Here is a 17,811-nt window from a genome sequence, read left to right as displayed (position 1 = left end):
TGGCTGATTTTACGAATAAGATGTTTACTACAACTGTAGTAACACTTGAACTGCCAGTAAATAACACTTGAATTGCCAGTAAATAAAAAGCCATCTTAGAAGTATTTGAAACATATTTCCTTAAGGCTGGACGGACTCGCAAAGAATCTTCCTATACCTCCCATGTTAAACATTTGGAGTTTGCCTGACGTTCCTGAATTAGTGATTTTGGCGGTTTTTATGTCAATAGAAGTAAAAAAATCTGGTGAATATTTTGGCATAATCAAATCTTAAAGCCGACAATTATTTTTTTTATAATTCCAAAATAATTATAAAACCTGTTTCGGGTTTGCATTCTAGATTGCTATGCTTGACATTTGTTGTTGTGGGGTATCAAAAAATAGAGCAAAAAATTTTCTATTCATCAATAAGAAGCTTTTTTCTATAATATATACCTCCTGGCTGCAGTCCCTTCAAATACTTTACATATTTGTGTTCCGAAATCAAAATTTCCCCTCAAAAGGTTAGATTGAGCTGTAATCGGAGCATCTAAGAATGCAAAAATTACACCAAGGGGCTAACCACTCGGATTGTTCAGGAGCGATTCAGTCAAGCATTATTTAGTTCTAACCTGTTTAAACAGAGTCTTGAGAAGAAGTAAGGCGCAGACACCAAACTGCCGGTTAATGAATATATAAGAAAATTGTATTGTATAAATAATTAAGGATAAGCTGCGTCTAATCCTAGAGATAAATTGAACACAGCACAAGGGCCGAATAAGAAGCAATGGTTTTATTTTAAAAAGATTGATCTATCGTTTTGGTTTAATTAAAATAAATTCAGGACAAATTTATGTATTGTAGTATAAGTACAATTTTGCATAATCTTCGTACTGAAATAAGAATTAAAAATATATAAAACAAGCTAATTAATAACTAATGAATGAAACAAAATAACTAATGAACGAAACAAAATGTCCCCAGAATATTTAAATTTGTTATAGCAAACTACAAAAGCAGTCAATGACCAGTCTCAAGTCCAAGGCCTTTCCAAGAAACAATCCCACCCCTTGGTAAATAAACCCCAATAAAAATTACCCATACTAAAGCAGTCAAATGACCAGTCTCAAGTCCAAGGCCTTTCCAAGAAACAATTCAACCCTTTAGTAAGTGAACCCCGATAAAAATGGTCAAAACCCTAATAAAGTTCTTATATAGTTCTTGTCATTGACCACAGTAACATGGGAAAAAAAAGAAATATACGAGGGCTCCATTTGCCAAATGTGCAGGCCCATCGTGAAAAGTTGAAATTAAATTATCGGGCTAGAGGCAGACCGCGTTTACCAAAATATATGTTAGAAGACTTAACGGATGCTTCGGTTCACGATGAATCAAGTTCCGAAGGAATTGGAACAAATTCCCCTTTTGTGCTGAAAGTTATCACTTCTGGAAGAAATTTGGGGTCAGACCTTCTAAAAGGCTCACGCTGGATTGTGGATCTGCCTTACCTTTTTGAGAATTATGAAAAGCTCGTGATTCGCCACATGTAAGTTTTTTCTTTGTCTTTCATTTTACGTCATTGATTTACTGCTATCAAAATTATTAGGATGGGGAATTATTCTGGGTTGCAATTAATACAACTTGTACCTTATTAATTCTTGATAATTGTCTTTTCTGCTATAGAGAAAGAATGTTCGATAACTTTTAAAGATATTTTCATCCCAAAACAAAAAGTTAAGAAAGTAACACCATCAGATTCAGCGTATCACAGAACCTTATTGTACAAGTTTCAAGCTCCTATCTACAAGAATGTAGAATTTTGTATATTTTGCCAAAACACAAATCCCAGATGCGTGTTTATTTATTTAATTCTTTTTTCCAAGGGTGATTGTACCGACCCAGTGGTCTTAAAATTTTGCGAGAGGGCTCATTCAAATGGAAATGAAAAGTTCTAGCGCCATCAAAATCCTGATATAGCCATTTTATTCAGCATAGTTCAAAAACCTTATAACTATGTCTTTCAGGACGACTTACTCCCCCCAAAGTCCCCATGGGAGAAGCTGCAAGTTAAAAACTTTGACCAGTGTTTGCACATAGTAATGATTATTGGGAAGTGTACAGACGTTTTCAGTGGGATTTTTTGGTTGGAAGGAGGGGTTGAGAAGAGGAGGTTATGTTGGGGAAACTTTCCATGGAGGAATTTGTCATGGGGAGGAAAATTTTCCATGAATGGGAGGGGGCAGGATTTTCTAGCATGATTTAAAAAAACAATAAAAAAATAAATATGAAAAAGTGTTTTCAACTGAAAGTAAGGACCAGCGGTAAAACTTAAAAAGAACAAAAAATATTACACATATAAGGGGTTCATTTCCTCCTAATCTCTCACTCTTTACGCTAAAGTATTTTTTAGTAATTTCAATTATTTATTCTACGGCCTTTGTGATTCAGGGGTCATTCTTAAGGATTTAGGACAAAATTTAAGCTTTAGTGTAATGAGCGAGGTATTGACAAGTGGGCGAGCCCCCCTTATATACGTAATAGATACCTGCGAATATAGAAGTTCGTTAGGTAAGCTAATTCGTAAGTTACGTATATTTTTACTAATGAAAACAATCGTAAAAAACTAAAAACTCTAGTTGCCTTTTTAAGTAGCAAAAAATTGGAGAGCAGCTGGGCCTCCTTCCCCGCTCATTTTTCTCAAAATCGTTCGACCAAATTATGAGAAAGCCGTTTAGCCAAAAAAATAAAAATTCAAATTTCGTTTTAATTATTCATCTGCGCAGAGCCGAAATCAAAACATGGATTAACTAAAAAAACATTCAGAAATTAAATAAAAACGATTTTTTTTAAATGAAAGGAAGGAGTAACATTAAAACTTAAAACGAACAGAAATTACCCAGTATATGAAAGGGGCTGTTCCCTCCTCAACGCCCCGCTCTTTACGCTAAAGTTTTTACAGTATTAAACAGTAGATCTTTTAAATTATATTTTTGGTAAAAAATAAGGAGAGGGGCACATTTGAAGGAAGGCCTAAAAATTCAGAAAAGAACTTAAAACAACCATAAGTAGCTACTTATACTATTCCTAAGAGCGAATGCTTCGCTATACCCCACCCCTCGCCCCTCTTTAAGCGACAGTTTATAGCCCATTATATATTTCCCCATTACATTTTGAAATAGCCCCACTGTTTACTTCTGTATTAATTTATGACGAAAGCTAATCAATCGGCGGAAAAAATGAGTCGCGCTATTCTGAAATAAATAAAAAAAACAAGTTTTTTTAACTGAAAGTAAGGAGCAACATTAAAACTTAAAAACGAACAGAAATTACTCCGTATATGATAGGGACTGTTCCCTTCTCAACGCCTTGCTTTCTACGCTAAAGTTTGACTCTGTCTCACAACTCTCCATTTAAAAAAAAAAAAAAAAAAAAAAAAAAACTTGCCAATTCGAAAAATAAAAAAATATACTATAACGTTTAGGGGTGTTTCCCCTTATTTTCCAAACTCGTAACTCGAAAAAGAGGGGGATATGTTGGGGGAGCTTTCCTTGGAGGAATTTGTCATGGGGGAAGAAAATTTTCATGAAGGGAGCCCAGGATTTTCTAGTATTATTTAAAAAAAAAATAATGAAAAAATAAATATGAAAAAGCTTTTTTCAACTGAAAGTAAGGAGAAGCATTAAAACTTAAAACAAACAGAAATTATTAAGCATACGATAGGCTCACCTCCTCCTAATACCTCGCTCTTTACGCTAAAGTATTTTTAGTAATTTCAACTATTTATTATGCGGCTTTTGTGATTCAGGGGTCATTCTTAAGAAATTGGGACAAAATTTAAGCTTTAATGTAAAGAGCGAGGTACTAACGAGGGGGTGAGCCCCTTCGTATACGTAATAAAAACATGAGAATACAGAAGTTAGTTACGTAAGCTAACTTGTAAGTTACGTATATCTTTTACTAATAAAGATTCGTAAAAAATTAAAATTTTTAGTTGCCTTTTTAAGTAACCAAAAAATCGGACGGCAACTAGGCATCCTCCCCCGCTCCATTTTTTCTCAAAATAATTCGATCAAAACTATGAGAAAGCACTTTAGACAAAAAAAATAAATATTAAAATTTCGGTTTAATTATTCATCTGCGGAGAGCCAAAATCAAAACATGCATTGATTCAAAAACGTTCAGAAATTAAATAAAAAAAAACAGTTTTTTTAACAGAAGTAAGGAGCGACATTAAAACTTAAAACGAACAGAAATTACTTCGTATATGAAAGGGGCTGCTTCCTCATCAACGCCCCGCTCTTTACGCTAAATTTTTTACTGTTTTAAAAAGTAGAGTTAAGAGAAAGAGTCAAACTTTAGCGTAAAGAGTGGGGCGTTGAGGAGGAAACAGCCTCTTTCATATACGGGATAATTTCTGTTCGTTCTAAGTTTTAATGTTGCTCCTTACTTTCATTTAAAATGCTTGTTTTTTTATCTAATCATTAAAAAGTACGGATAAAGGTTCTGAAAGAATGTCTGCAAAGGCTTTAAAAGATTTGAGAAATAAACTAGCTAATTTGATCCTCCTAACTCATAAAAGCATATTGGTATTTTTAATCGTACTAATACGAACTTTGTGAATTACTCGAATAAAAATTTAAATGATAGTTGAGATGCAACTGAATTTGGGGCACGGATTTTTACTTTGAATTTGATTTTAGGGAGTCAAGTGAGAATTAATTTTTCTTGGAATTTGGTTAGTAATTTCCGTTGGAATTTGGTAAATCGACACGGGTCTGTTTAGAGGGCATTTCCTGTCATACCCCAAAGGATTTTGTAAAGTTTTGAAATATTTGGCTTTCCTGATTGGTAGTTCCAGGACAGTTTTTGGCTTGGTTACATACATAAATAAAATTGGGTGGTTTAATCTGACAATGAAATACAACAAACTTTCGGTTAGATCGTATAATTTCCACTTCTCGCCCATTTCTAGCTATATTTTGTATTTTATTTCATATTTTAATTACCCTACATCGCTCACTACTCTACATACTACCTATCCTTTTTGAAGCTATAGCACTTTCCTTTCTACCAAAACAATAGAATCGCTACTTTACTATTTTACTTCCTCACAACCAATTAGCATTTTATTTACAGGTGCCAAGACATCAATTTGGTCAAATATGATGTTTTCTAAAGAACATAGAGCTGGATTGCGCTCAAGACTCATCTTCAAATGCGAATCATGTCATGAGGAAGCCTCAATTCACACAGAAAAACCCCTTGCTCCTAGAAGGCTTAAAAAAAAAAGACTCAACGAAAACCGTAGTCAAAAAACGGAAAAGGACTGATTTTGATAGTGTGAATACTATCAGAAAGAAACACAAAACAGAAACAGGAACAGTAAGTGTCAACAAAGAGGTAGTGGTTGGTGCAATAAATGGTGGAATGACTCACGCCCAGGTTCAAGAAATTTTCTCTACCATTGGAATAAATACCCCGTCTCAAAAAGTCTTTACGAAATTTGAGAAAGAAATTTGCGTAGAATTGGAAAAAGTTCTCTATGACTATCTTATCGAAAATGGGAAAACCGAGCGAAGGATGGCACTGGAAGCAGGTAAGAAAATTCACCCAAATGGAGCTGTAGAGACATGTGCTATAGTTGATGGAAGCTGGTGTACACGAAGTTATGGGAATAGATATCGTGCACTCTCAGGCTGTGGAGTGGTGATAGGTTTCTATTCGAAGAAACTCTTAAATCTAGGAATTAGGAATAAATATTGCTGTACTTGCGTGAAATACAGGCATCAAGTAAATAGATCTGTTCCTGAATATACATGTTTTATGAACTGGCAGGGGCCCAGTACAGGTATGGAGTCAGATATATTAGTTGACGCATTCCGAATAGCAACATCCATGCACAATCTAAGATATACTCGATTTGTTGCCGACGGCGATTCAAGTACCCATTCTGAAATTATAGCAAGGGTACCATATGGCAGAAATGTAGAAAAAATTGAGTGTGCTAATCATGCGTGCAAGTGCTTGAAAAACAGACTATATAAGAAGCAGCATGAAAATGCCGAATGCAGAAGATTTCTTAGTGCAGCAATAATAAAGAAAATGTGTGATTTTGCCAGAAATGCAATTGTATGTGCCACCACAGAGAAGAAAAGCGTGAAGGATCTCATCAGTGCGCTGAAGGCAATTCCTCTACATTTTTTCCGTGGCGACCATAGATTTTGTCCTACACGCTGCTCGTTCTCCGGGAAAGTTCTACAGGTCAATCCTGAAGACACCCCTAGCAACATCTTTCTCAGCCATGCGTATTCGGCCTTTGATACGCTGACCAGAAGGGCTCGTCTACTGATAGGAAACCACACGAGCAACCTGGCAGAATATTTTATGAGCATAGTTGCAAGGCTTATAGGTGGCAAAAACATCATGGTTAGCCAAAGTGCGCGATATGCCACCCGTGTTAAAGCAGCAGGAATCCGATTTACGAAAGGTCACTCAGCTCGCCTTGAAATATTTTGAAGAACTGTAGGATCTACACCAAGTAGGCAGTTGAAAAAACTTGCACAACAGCGGGCCATGACTACTGCTCGACGTAAAAAACTGTCTGCTAAAAAGCGCCTTTTCACTAATGCTTCCACAAAACTCCCTTCAAAAGAAATCAGGGAGCCAACCAGAGCAGACAAAAACTACGGCTCGAACGCAACTGCTCCGGATCTTGATTGCAGTGCGCTCGAAATTGCAAAAACAGATTTTTTGACTCGTCTCCAATGTACTGCAACAGATATCCTCGGTATCGAAAAAGCCACTAGGCTTCAGAGAAATTCTATCGATAATAGCTGGATAGAATACAGAAAAAACAGAATTACAGCTTCCGTAGCTGGTGCTGTTTGTAAAAGGCGGTTGAAGACTGTGGGCTCATTAGTTCGGCAGCTGCTGTATCCCAGAAACCGCCAAACAAAGGCAATGGAGCATGGTCAGATGTATGAGCCTGTAGCTATTGCAGCTTTTGCAAAGAAAATGGGTTGCATTGTGAACTCTGCTGGGCTTTTCATTCACAAGGAATATGGGTTTCTAGGGGCCAGTCCGGACGGGATAGCAATTGTTCCTTCGGGTGAGAAGGCTCTTTTGGAGGTGAAGTGCCCTTTGACAGCAAAAGGGCTTACATTGGAAGAGCGGATAGCGCTTAAAAAAATACATGTCTAGAAAAGAAAGTTAATAGTGAAATAAAGCTGAAAAGAACACATGACTACTATTACCAAGTTCAAATGCAATTGGAATGTTGTGACATTGATTTTGCATACTTTGTAATATTTTTAGGGGAAGAGGAATTATATTATGAAAAGATTGGTCGTGAACGTGAATTCTGGTCTAAAAAAATGCTGCCAAATCTACAAAAATTTTATTTTGAGGCACTGTTACCAGAAATTGTCGACGGAAGGTTGCCAAGAAGTATGGAGATACGAGAACCGTTTATATAAATCCAACTGTGCTAGGTATGGGTAGTTATCATGTGTCATTACAGTCTTATCCGAATACAAATTCAGATATACAAATACTCAAGCAACAATCGAACTTTAGAATATTTTTTAATGAACCCGTATGGATAAGCTAAATAAAAAAAAACAAGTTTTTTTTTAACTGAAAGTAAGGAGCGACATTAAAACTTAAACGATCAGAAATCACTTCGTATATGAAAGGGGCTGCTCCCTCCTCAACGCCCCGCTTTTTACGCTAAAGTTTTTTACTGTTTTAAAAAGTAGAATTGAGAGAAAGAGTAAAACTTTAGCGTAAAGAGCGGGGCGTTGAGGAGGGAGCAGCCCCTTTCACATACGAATTAATTTATATTCGTTTTAAGTTTTAATTTTGCTCCTTGCTTTCAGTTAAAAACATGTCTTTTTTTCATTTAATATCTGAACGTTTTTGAACTAATGCATGTCTTGATTTTGGCTCTCCACAGATGAATAATTAAAACGAAATTTCATATTTATATGGCTTTCTCATAATTTTGATAGAATCACTTTGAGAAAAAAGGAGCAGGGGAGGAGGCTTAGTTGCCCTCCAATGTTTCGGTTACTTAAAAAGGCAACTAGAACTAGAACTTTTAATATTTTACGAACGTTTTTGCTAGTAAAAGATCTACGTAACTTACGAGTTAGCTTACGTAACGAACTTCTGTATTCTGTTAGTGTTAAATTTTAATGCTGCTCCTTACTTTCAGTTGAAAAAACTGTTTCATATTTATTTTTGTATTGTTCTATTTTGAAATAAGGCTAGAAAATCCTGCGCTCCCTTCATGGAAATGTTCTTCCCCATGACAAATTCCTCCATGGAAAGTTCCCCCAACATAACCCCCTGTTCTCAACCCCCCCCCCCAACCAAAAATCCTCCTGAAAACGTCTGTACATTTCCCAATAACCATTACTATATAAACACTGATCAAAGTTTGTAACTTGTAGCCCCTTCCACAGGGATTCTGGTGGAATAAGTCGTCCCCAAAGACACAGTTATAAGGTTTTTCGACTATGCTGAATAAAATGGCTATCTCACAATTTTAATCGGGTGACTGTGGGAAAATAATTAGCGTGGGAGGAGGCCTAGGTGCCCTCCAATTTTTTAGATCACTTAAAAAGGGTACTATATACTTCATTTTTTATATATAATTCACTTGTATATAACTTCATTTCCGTTGGAATGAGCCCGCTCGCAACATTCTATGACAACTGGTTCGATATAATCACCCCTGGAAAAAAAATCCATATTTTTGCTGATAGAAGCTTAACACTTCCAAGGTAGGGTTCCCTGATAGGCCGATTCGGATGGGTGTAATTTTGGTTTTATTACTTTTATCGGGTGTTTCCCTCTATTTTCTAAAATAAGGCAATTTTTCTTAGACTCGTAATTTTAGATAGGTATCTCATATATTTAAAGTCAGCATTAAAATGCGATTTTGTTCATGTAGCTATTGGTATCAAAAATCTGTTTTTTAGAGTTTTGGTTACTATTGAGCCGGGTCGCTCCTTAGTACAGTTCGTTACCACGAACTTTTTGATAAAATGAAATAAATTTGTCACTTCGCTGCGAGCAATTATTTAAATTATATTTTCCTAAATAGGTCTGCATGAAGTAAAAACTCGAAAATATGTACTTTTTATTTGTAATTTCCACAATTTTATACCGCGTCTCCTGGCAAATAATAATGACCAGACCACTGGCACACACGCAGGCGAGGGATTCACCCACCTTAAATTTGTATAATGCTTAATTTTGTCAGCGAAATGTTTAATTTTCCTGTGTTTTCCTGGTATTTCTTTCGCAAGAGCTGAACCCCCCTCCTCCAAAAAAAAATCTCGAATAATAATTTCTCTAATTTTCTCCTCGAATAATAGTTCTTTTCCAAATAAATATTCCTATTTACTTGTCGAATTACGAAGAATGAATATATATTAGTCGTAATTTTCAGTGAGAAACCCCTTGAGTTTAATGACGGCAGTGAAATCAGATAACCTTGAGTATTTGTGTGATATGCCGCGATTGAAAAAGAACTAACAGGCAGTATAATTTTTGAAGGAGCGTCCGGCCTTAAAAGAAAATATGTGGGTCAATCCTGAGCATTTGCAAAGTTCATTCAGGACCTGGGAAATGAAAATCTTCCCAAAAATACTTTGATAAAATCAAATTACCAGATGATATAATTTCCTGTGGTAAATTAATTGAGGAAATATTTGGAGGATGTTTGTCCAATCAAAATTTTAAGTTCAAGAAAGATTGCGTAATTTTAGCTTCGATCATACTCAGATAATTTTTACTTACACATATAGGAAAAAATAGACAGAACCCTACATAGATATATGGTATTTTCATTAGAATAATTTAATAACCAGGCTGTTAAAAATAGGGAAAGATGGTATTCCCGTCTAGATAAATTTGGTTTAGGAAAAGAAAATAACAAAGATTATATAATGCTGCAATTCTTTGGGTTGAACAATCTAGTTGTAACTAAAACAGTATTTTTGATCATACAATTGTCATTAAGTCGACATAATATTCACATGATGATAAGACTGTCAACCTTTTTGCTTATGTTATTGTAATCTGAAGACTGTTTGGATTGATACAAGATACTAATGTATATAAGAGTCCTGTTAGTGATGTAAAAGTAAAGATCACTACCTAGTCTTGTCCTGATTTAATCTAAAGTTGAAGTTTAGAAAGGGTTACTAGCTTCCAGGGAAATGGTGCTGCTAGACTCCAGCATACGATTTGGAGAAAAGTCTTTTCAGAAGCAGTTGGATAGCAACTGGAGACTGAAATTTGACAATGCGGAAAATACTCGCAATAATTTTAGGAAAACAATTTTTGAAGTTGCGGATGGTGTCTTAGGGAGGAAAGTTAGAAACGAAGATCTGAATATTAATAGGAATGTTTTAAGTTTAGTAGAGAGGAGGAGGGGTGTTTACAAGAAACATTCGAATGATAGATCATATAAAAATAGGAAGAACGTAAGAAAATTGGACAAAATGTTGAGATATAAATTAAAGACGTGTGAAGTTGGGGCCTTGGATAAAATTGCAAAAAATTTAGAACATGCAGCCAAACGACACAATAGTAAAATATTGTACTGACATGTCAAAAAATTGAGAGGGTATAGTCAATCTGGACTTATCCCAGTTGAAGCTAAGAAAAGGGCCACAATTAGTGACAAGGAAAGAGTTGAAAAGAAATGTGCAGAACATTATGAAGAAGTGGTAAACCGTGACAAAGTTACAATAAGAGATGTAGAAAAGAATAAAAGAGTATTTGAGACTTTGAAGTGATGGAAGATCTATTTTTATGAGGATGAATTTGGGATAGTAGGCTACTAAAAAGATTCAAAAATAATAAGGCCCAGGGGCTGATGATGTAGGAAACAAATCCCTTAAATAGAATATGGGAATTAAAGAGAAGCTTTCAAGGAATATTTAGGCGGATGTTGAATTAAACCAAAACGAACTATGAGTACGTAGATTTTCAAAAAGGTGACAACACAATATCTCAAAACAACTTACATTATTACTGAAAAAAAAAAAAACAAATGACCGTGGACTGTAAATTTAATATGCATATACTATTATTTATTCCTTAAACTCTTAATAATTTTTTATTTATTAAAGTCAAAAAGTGAAAACACTTTTGATTTATTGTCTTATCAGTAAAGAGTAAATTGTTCTGGTCTTGAGAAAGCATGGGGTCAACCCTGCTCGTGCTTATTTTTGCTTGTTTTGAATTTGACTCGGTTATTTACTGTAATTTCTGTTCGTTTTGTGCTTCATTTATATATTGATGCTGATCCGTGGTAGTCTTACACCTAAAAGATTATTTGATTTTTATTGAGTTTATTGAAGATTATTGAATTTCTGATCGTTTTTGGTTTAACCTGGAGCTTTTTACTTTTCTTTCAAAAGCTCGTTTTGTGGGAAAAGCTTTTTAAAATAATATCTAAGAAGAACCTGAGTCATCAGACTGCTATAGTCCTCTGTTTATTGATTATAAGCAAATATTCAATTAAACCGATAGAAGAACTTTAGCAAAGGTCCTATCCTTGTATGAAATTTAAAAAAAAACTAGTTTTTCTGTTGAAAGTAAGGAGCAACATTGAAATTTAAGACGAACGGAAATTATAACGTAAAGGGGGATTTCCCCCTCTTCAACACCTCGCTCTTCACGCTAAAGTTTTTAAGTACTCTTATAAAAGTTTCTTATTGTTCTAATTAAACGACCGTTGTGTTTCAGGAGTCGATTTTCAAGAATGGGAACAAGATTTAAACTAGCGCAAAGAGCAAGGTGTTGAGGAGGGGAAAAACTCCCTCTTCGTTAAAAAATTCTTTCCAGAATGATAGTTTGAGAGAAACTTTCCTGGAACAGTGGTATACTATACTGGAAAATTTATATTTGACAACGTAGAAGCTGAATAGAATAATTTTAGGAAAAAAATAATTTGTAAAGTTCCTGATGGCACCGGCGAGTTTCACTCTGTCCATAGAATTCTAAAGCTAATCAGTAACATCCTGAAATTTTTGTTCCTGGAATCGGTAGATTTTTCAGGGTTCTTTTAAATCTAGCTAAAATTCAGTTTTTTAACCAATAGTTTTGGATGAAATGTCACGAAAGAAGAGTGTTTGAAAAATCTTACTTTGATTTTTTTAAACTCTATTCTTGCCTACTATGAACATTTATGAAGAGTTTATATCAAAATATCCACAGAGTAAGGACAATGTATTGGAAAATTAAAAGTGTTCCCGATTGGGGACGTTGGGCCTCTCGGTCCCACAAAATCGCTTATGGGTCTGAAACTGATGGTATATTTTAATTCGCAGAAGGCTCCCAAATGATAATTATCTGCTAAAGAAGCTGTCTCTATACTAGACGAAATAACTGATGACGAGGAAAAGATTAATGTGGTTATAATTCCTCCTGAAGTGTGAGCTGTCAGTGACAAATAAGAAGAGGGTGAGTAAAATCCAGAGTCATTTAATTATCTATCACCAATTTTGCAGGGACGATAGAGCTTGATTTTACCGATACTTCCCTAACAAGCGATGTAGCTGGACATAATTCATCTGGTCTTCTTGCCACTTCAAACTGGAAACAAATGGCACAGTCTGGTTGTATTCCATTAGAATTACTACCAAGACTGGGAGACAAGGTCAGTCCCATTGTAAAAAGACTAAATTGCTGGTTTTCAATCAGTTCTAGGACAAATCTATCCGTAATATGACAATATGGGAAGAAGCACGATATGCTTCTTATAATTTTGACGTCAGCTTTGCATTGAACTGAGAAGAGCTTGACACTTTTTTGGGAACTGTGCTATCATCGCTTTCCCAGGGAAAGAATGTACTGATCTCGGTAAGATAAACTGGTCATTTCTATAGCTTGATAACTCATTAGCCGCAGCATATTTTTGAATATACAGACTAACCTGCACTTTGCATGTAATATTGGACTTCAGGAAAGTGAAAGAATGGCTAAGCAAGGTCACTTGTTCATACTGTGAATGCTAAGCTTAAGTAATTTTTTTTTTTTTTTTTTTTTTTTTTTGATGAATAAATGATATCCTTCTTTGGTCACCACAGCTGCAAACTGTTTTCCCGAGGAAAACTGATTTGATTTTGATACAAAGCATGAGTGCTAGGTTTTTCATAGATATTTCCTTCAAAATGGATCAGTGCAGTGGATAGACAAAGAGCGAGACACATTCAGCAATTCTGGCCTCATCGAGGTCTCAAGGGACAGAGTTGTGAATTAAAATCTGTAGTATCTATTATGTATTTCTTTTCTCGTATTTTCTGTTTTTGTTGTTTTAATAAACTTCTCTCTCTCTCTTAAAAAAAATGAATAGATCAAATGCCCCTTTGTCAAACTGAGGTCCAAACCTATTCTCTGTTGTTGAAAAAGCAGCTTATCACGAAGTCCTCTTTAATAACTTCTTCAAAAGCCACGATCTTCTCACACAGCCTCACTCGCAAAGGAATTCTTACCACAATCACTGTACGTGAAAATTTCTTGAAGGGATGTTGTCTAGAAGAAACTAAACTTGTCAAACAGTTCGTTGTAACAATCTCTATGTGAATAGTGACGTGACCCAATAGTAACCGAAACTCTAAAAGACGGAATTTTGATACCATTTAATATATCAAAATAATTGGCTTATTATGCTGATTCAAAATATATAAGTTTAATTAAGTTTAGTGTTACCCATCAAAGGCTACGAGCCTGCGAAAATTTGCCTGATTTTTGAACAAGGGAAAAAACACCCCTTAAAAATCAAATAATCTTGATGAAAATAACACCATCACATTCAGCGTTTTGGAGAACTCTACCGTAGAGGTTTCAATCTCCTATGCGTGTTTATTTGTTGTTTTTCTCCCTAGAGATAAATCTATTAACACAGTGGTCCTAGAATATCGGAAGAGGACTCTTTTGAACAGAAATTAAACGTTCTTTGGCCTTTTGTTTGACCAAAAACACTGAAGGACAATTAAGCTCCCTCCCATGCCCTTTATTCCCCAAAGTCATCCGATAAAAATTTAAGATGGCCATTTTATTTACCATAGTTCAAAAACCCAACAACTATACTTTTGGAGATAACATGACCCTTTACAACCCCTGGGGAAAGGTATTTAAGTTATAAATTTTGCCCATTGTTTGCGTATAGCATCTGTTATTGTGAAGAATCCATACGTTTTTAGGGTGAGAGGGGGGGAGAATTTTCCACCCGGGGCAGTTTTCATTGGAAGACAAGTTTCTGGGGGTGAACTTTTCAGGGGAAATTTTTCGCTGGGGGAATTTTCAAGAATTCCCATACAAAATTCTTTTTACATGTTTTTCTCTTTGACGACTCAATTTTACGCGTGGTTATTTTAAAGGTAATTGTCAGGGGCAAATTTATGCCAGGAGTGAATTGTCTAGAGGATATCTCCGTGGATAGGGGAGATTTTCCCGTGGAGGTGCAGCCAGATTTTCTGGCACTATCTAAAAAAAGATCAGAAATTAAATTTAAAAACAAGTTTTTGCGACTGAAATTAAGGAGCAACATCAAAACTTAAAACTAATAAAGATTATTACGTATATGAGGGGTGTTGTCCCCTCCTCAGCACCTTGTTCTTTATGCTAAAGTTTGAATTTTGTGCCGATTCTTTAATAATGAATCCTGAAACGCAGGACTTTTTAATTTGAACAATAAGGAGCTTTATTAAAAGTACTAAATAACTTTATCGTGAAGACCGAGGTATTCAGGAGGGGCATCCCCCCTCATTTACGTAATAATTTATGTTTGTTTTAAGTTTTAATGTTGCTCCTTAAATTAAGTTGAAGAAACTGTTTTTTATTTAATTGAAAAGAAATGACGTGGTTATTACGACTACAGGTCAAATTGTGTGGTTTGGCTATACAACGGAAAAATAACACAGCTATTCGTGTAATAATAAACTACGACTCTATAGACTACTATATAGAACTGCTTCACCAGGGGAAAATCTGGTGTCGTCACCAACTAGCAGCCTAACTTCAAGGTAAGGATGGTAGCTCAGAATCTCCACAGATCAATCCTAAGGAATCAACCACTCGTGTACTCATAAAAGCAGAGAATTAGGATCAATGTCGAGTATGAAAAATAAACGCACAGGTAGAGTATAAGAGTGCATGTGAAACTTTATTTACACTGTCACGAGCAATTCTATGCCTAACCTTAATTTGTCTATTATTCTAACATTCATTAAGCTAAAACAAAAGATACGTGTCCGCAGATGTCCTTGAACTCCAACCACCCCAAACACCCAACGTTCCCATATGGGAACACGGCACCATGGTTGTGCAAAAATGGTTTTCGTGTAACGAAAACCAACTTTATGGCTATGTTGGTGAGAAAAAATGGTTCAAGTTCAAACAACAGGTCTTAGGGCGTTATTATGTTAAACTACCCTTTTGTTTCACGAGTAAGACTTTAGCACAAGAAGTGAGCGATTGTGGGGTGGATAGCCCCCTCATATACCGAATAATTTCTATTTAAGTTTTAATGTTACTCCTTAAATTTTATTCACAAGAAACGTACTTTTTTTATTTCTCAAAGGTTTAAAAATAATTCCGGGAAATCCGCCTCCCCTTTCAATGCGTAAATTCCCATCCCACAGAAAGTTCCCCCAGGCAGCTCTATCCGCGCTGTAAAACCACTATGGGCAATTTCTACTCCGGACAATTCCCAACGACAATTTCTACTCATTTTTTTTTTTTTTTTAATGTTTTCTTTGTAATATCTGATTGTTTATCAAATCAAGCCGGGAATATCCCTCTATTGAGAATTTTCCCCGAAATCTCCCCCCCCCCCCGTGGAAATTTTTTCGAGAGAAAAATTTCTACAAGGAGAATTTGTCATTCAGAAAATCCCCTCCCCTCAGAAAAATAAACCCATAAAAATGCCCTCCCCACACAAAAGTTTCCCAGGATAATTCTCCTGAAACATCTCCGCCTGTAAAATGGAATCGCCAAATAGAAAGTAAGACAAATAAAAAGAGTTCCGTTTCTTCGTGAAAAATCTCCCTTAAAAAATTCTCCTCCACACCAAAAAATGTCTGATTATTTTCCGATTGTAAATGCTATATGGAAACAATGGGCCAATTTCATACCTTAAAGACCTTTTTAAGGGCTATGGCAGCCACGTAACTTCCGGCCATAGTTATTGTACCTTTCAAATACATTCAACAAAGTGGCTCTCTAATAATTTCGAACGGATGCCTTGGAGGAAAAATTGGTTGTGGGAGGGGGACTGTTTTCCTACTGTTTATTTTGGTCACTTAAATAAGAAGTCAAAACTTTTAATTCCCGTTTAAATAGGCTCTCTCTCGATTTTCAAGGTGTTTTGATTCAATAAAATCACCCCAGGGACAAAACAAAAGTAAAAAATAAACACACTTACGTGATATTTCTTCTGGAAAAAAAAATTATACAAAATTCAGTCAAAATCAGGCGAAATCAGACACATCTTCTCACGCCCGTAGCTCTTGATTGGTAACATTAATAAATTTTATATACAGAAAATTCTTTTGATCAAAATTAACTTTACATGAGTTTCACCTACTATAGAGCCGAATACCTCCTTTTAAAGTTCGTCGCTACGATTTGTTTGATGGTAGAAATAAGTTTCTCTGTTTATTTAATGTATGGAAAAGGTAATTAGCACATCAAAACCTTCAATTCAAGCAATATTTGTGTTTTTGGTGAATGTTAATTTAAACTGGGTCCTTTGGGCGTAGGTCTGATTATTGCATAAACCTCTTTAATTTTGGTAATTATAGTATGTTTTATGTTTAGGTTCCTTTTTATTGTATTTTCTGTCCGTCTTAGGCTTTATTTACTTATTCATAGTAATCTGTGCAAGTTATGGTGCTCTACTTTATATATTAGATAATTTCTGCTCATTTTAATACTTATATGTAGTCTTTAATTTTCTTAGAAACTTTTTTTTCAATAATATATTGATGCTTTTATCATTAATATATTGAAATAGTAACAAACAGTGGGCAAAAAACTGTAAAATACTAAAGCATAAAATTTTCAAATGAGAATAAAGCATTATTCAAAAATTACAACTACACCTTTGAGACTGATGATTATATCCTGGATTTCACTCCTTAAAATATTTCTTGGATCAAACTCTGCTTGCAAGTCTCGAAAACATATTAAAAGTATTATAAATCGTGAAACCATCATCATTCTGTGAAAGAACTTTATTGATTCATACATGAAACTGTCTTTGCTGCTCAAAGTTGATAAACGGACTTTTAAGGGATTATAAGTAACTTGATACTATGAATGGCTTCTCATTGAAAAAAAACTTTGCTTGCATTTTTCTTTTTTTTTATAGAGCCAATATTAGACACGAATCGTGGCTCCCGGGCAATAAAACTGGATCGAACGTCTCATTGGAGAACATTAGAGACAGACATACTTTCACAAGATACTGGAAATCTCTCTACAAATTATTGACGTCCTGCAAGGACATATTGGTACTTTGTGGATTAAAGAATATACCGGAGTATTCCTTTTTTTACGGAGGTCTTTAAGCATACCCAAAACCGGAACTTTGGGATTCAATTTGGGATAATATTAAGTTTCATGTCAAGATACATAATTTAATCAAGGTCAACCCAATAACCATGACTAAGAAAGGAAAAACATGTATCCAATGTATATTTTCCAAGGCCCCATTGCATAAATCCCAAGGCCATAGAATATCGGGTAATGGCTTATTAAAACCTACTTTGATTGGTGCTTTAGTGTGAACTACATGTGTCTTGAACAG

General features: G+C 35.2%; 1 protein-coding gene across 1 annotated transcript in view; it reads right to left on the bottom strand.

The window, feature by feature from the left end:
* Positions 1-17,387, bottom strand: part of LOC136028753 (uncharacterized) — a 63,194-nt gene extending 45,807 nt beyond the window's left edge. Inside the window, exon 1 of the mRNA XM_065706641.1 lies at positions 17,105-17,387. Within this exon, the coding sequence (XP_065562713.1) occupies positions 17,105-17,252 (148 nt within the window). The 5' untranslated portion in view covers positions 17,253-17,387. The remainder of the gene's footprint in view (positions 1-17,104) is intronic.
* Positions 17,388-17,811: the final 424 nt, after the last annotated feature.

This window comes from Artemia franciscana, chromosome 1 (genome assembly GCF_032884065.1).
Source record: "Artemia franciscana chromosome 1, ASM3288406v1, whole genome shotgun sequence".
Taxonomy (NCBI): domain Eukaryota; kingdom Metazoa; phylum Arthropoda; class Branchiopoda; order Anostraca; family Artemiidae; genus Artemia; species Artemia franciscana.
Note: the sequence above shows the minus strand (reverse complement) of the source record. Positions and strands in the feature narration are given on the sequence as shown.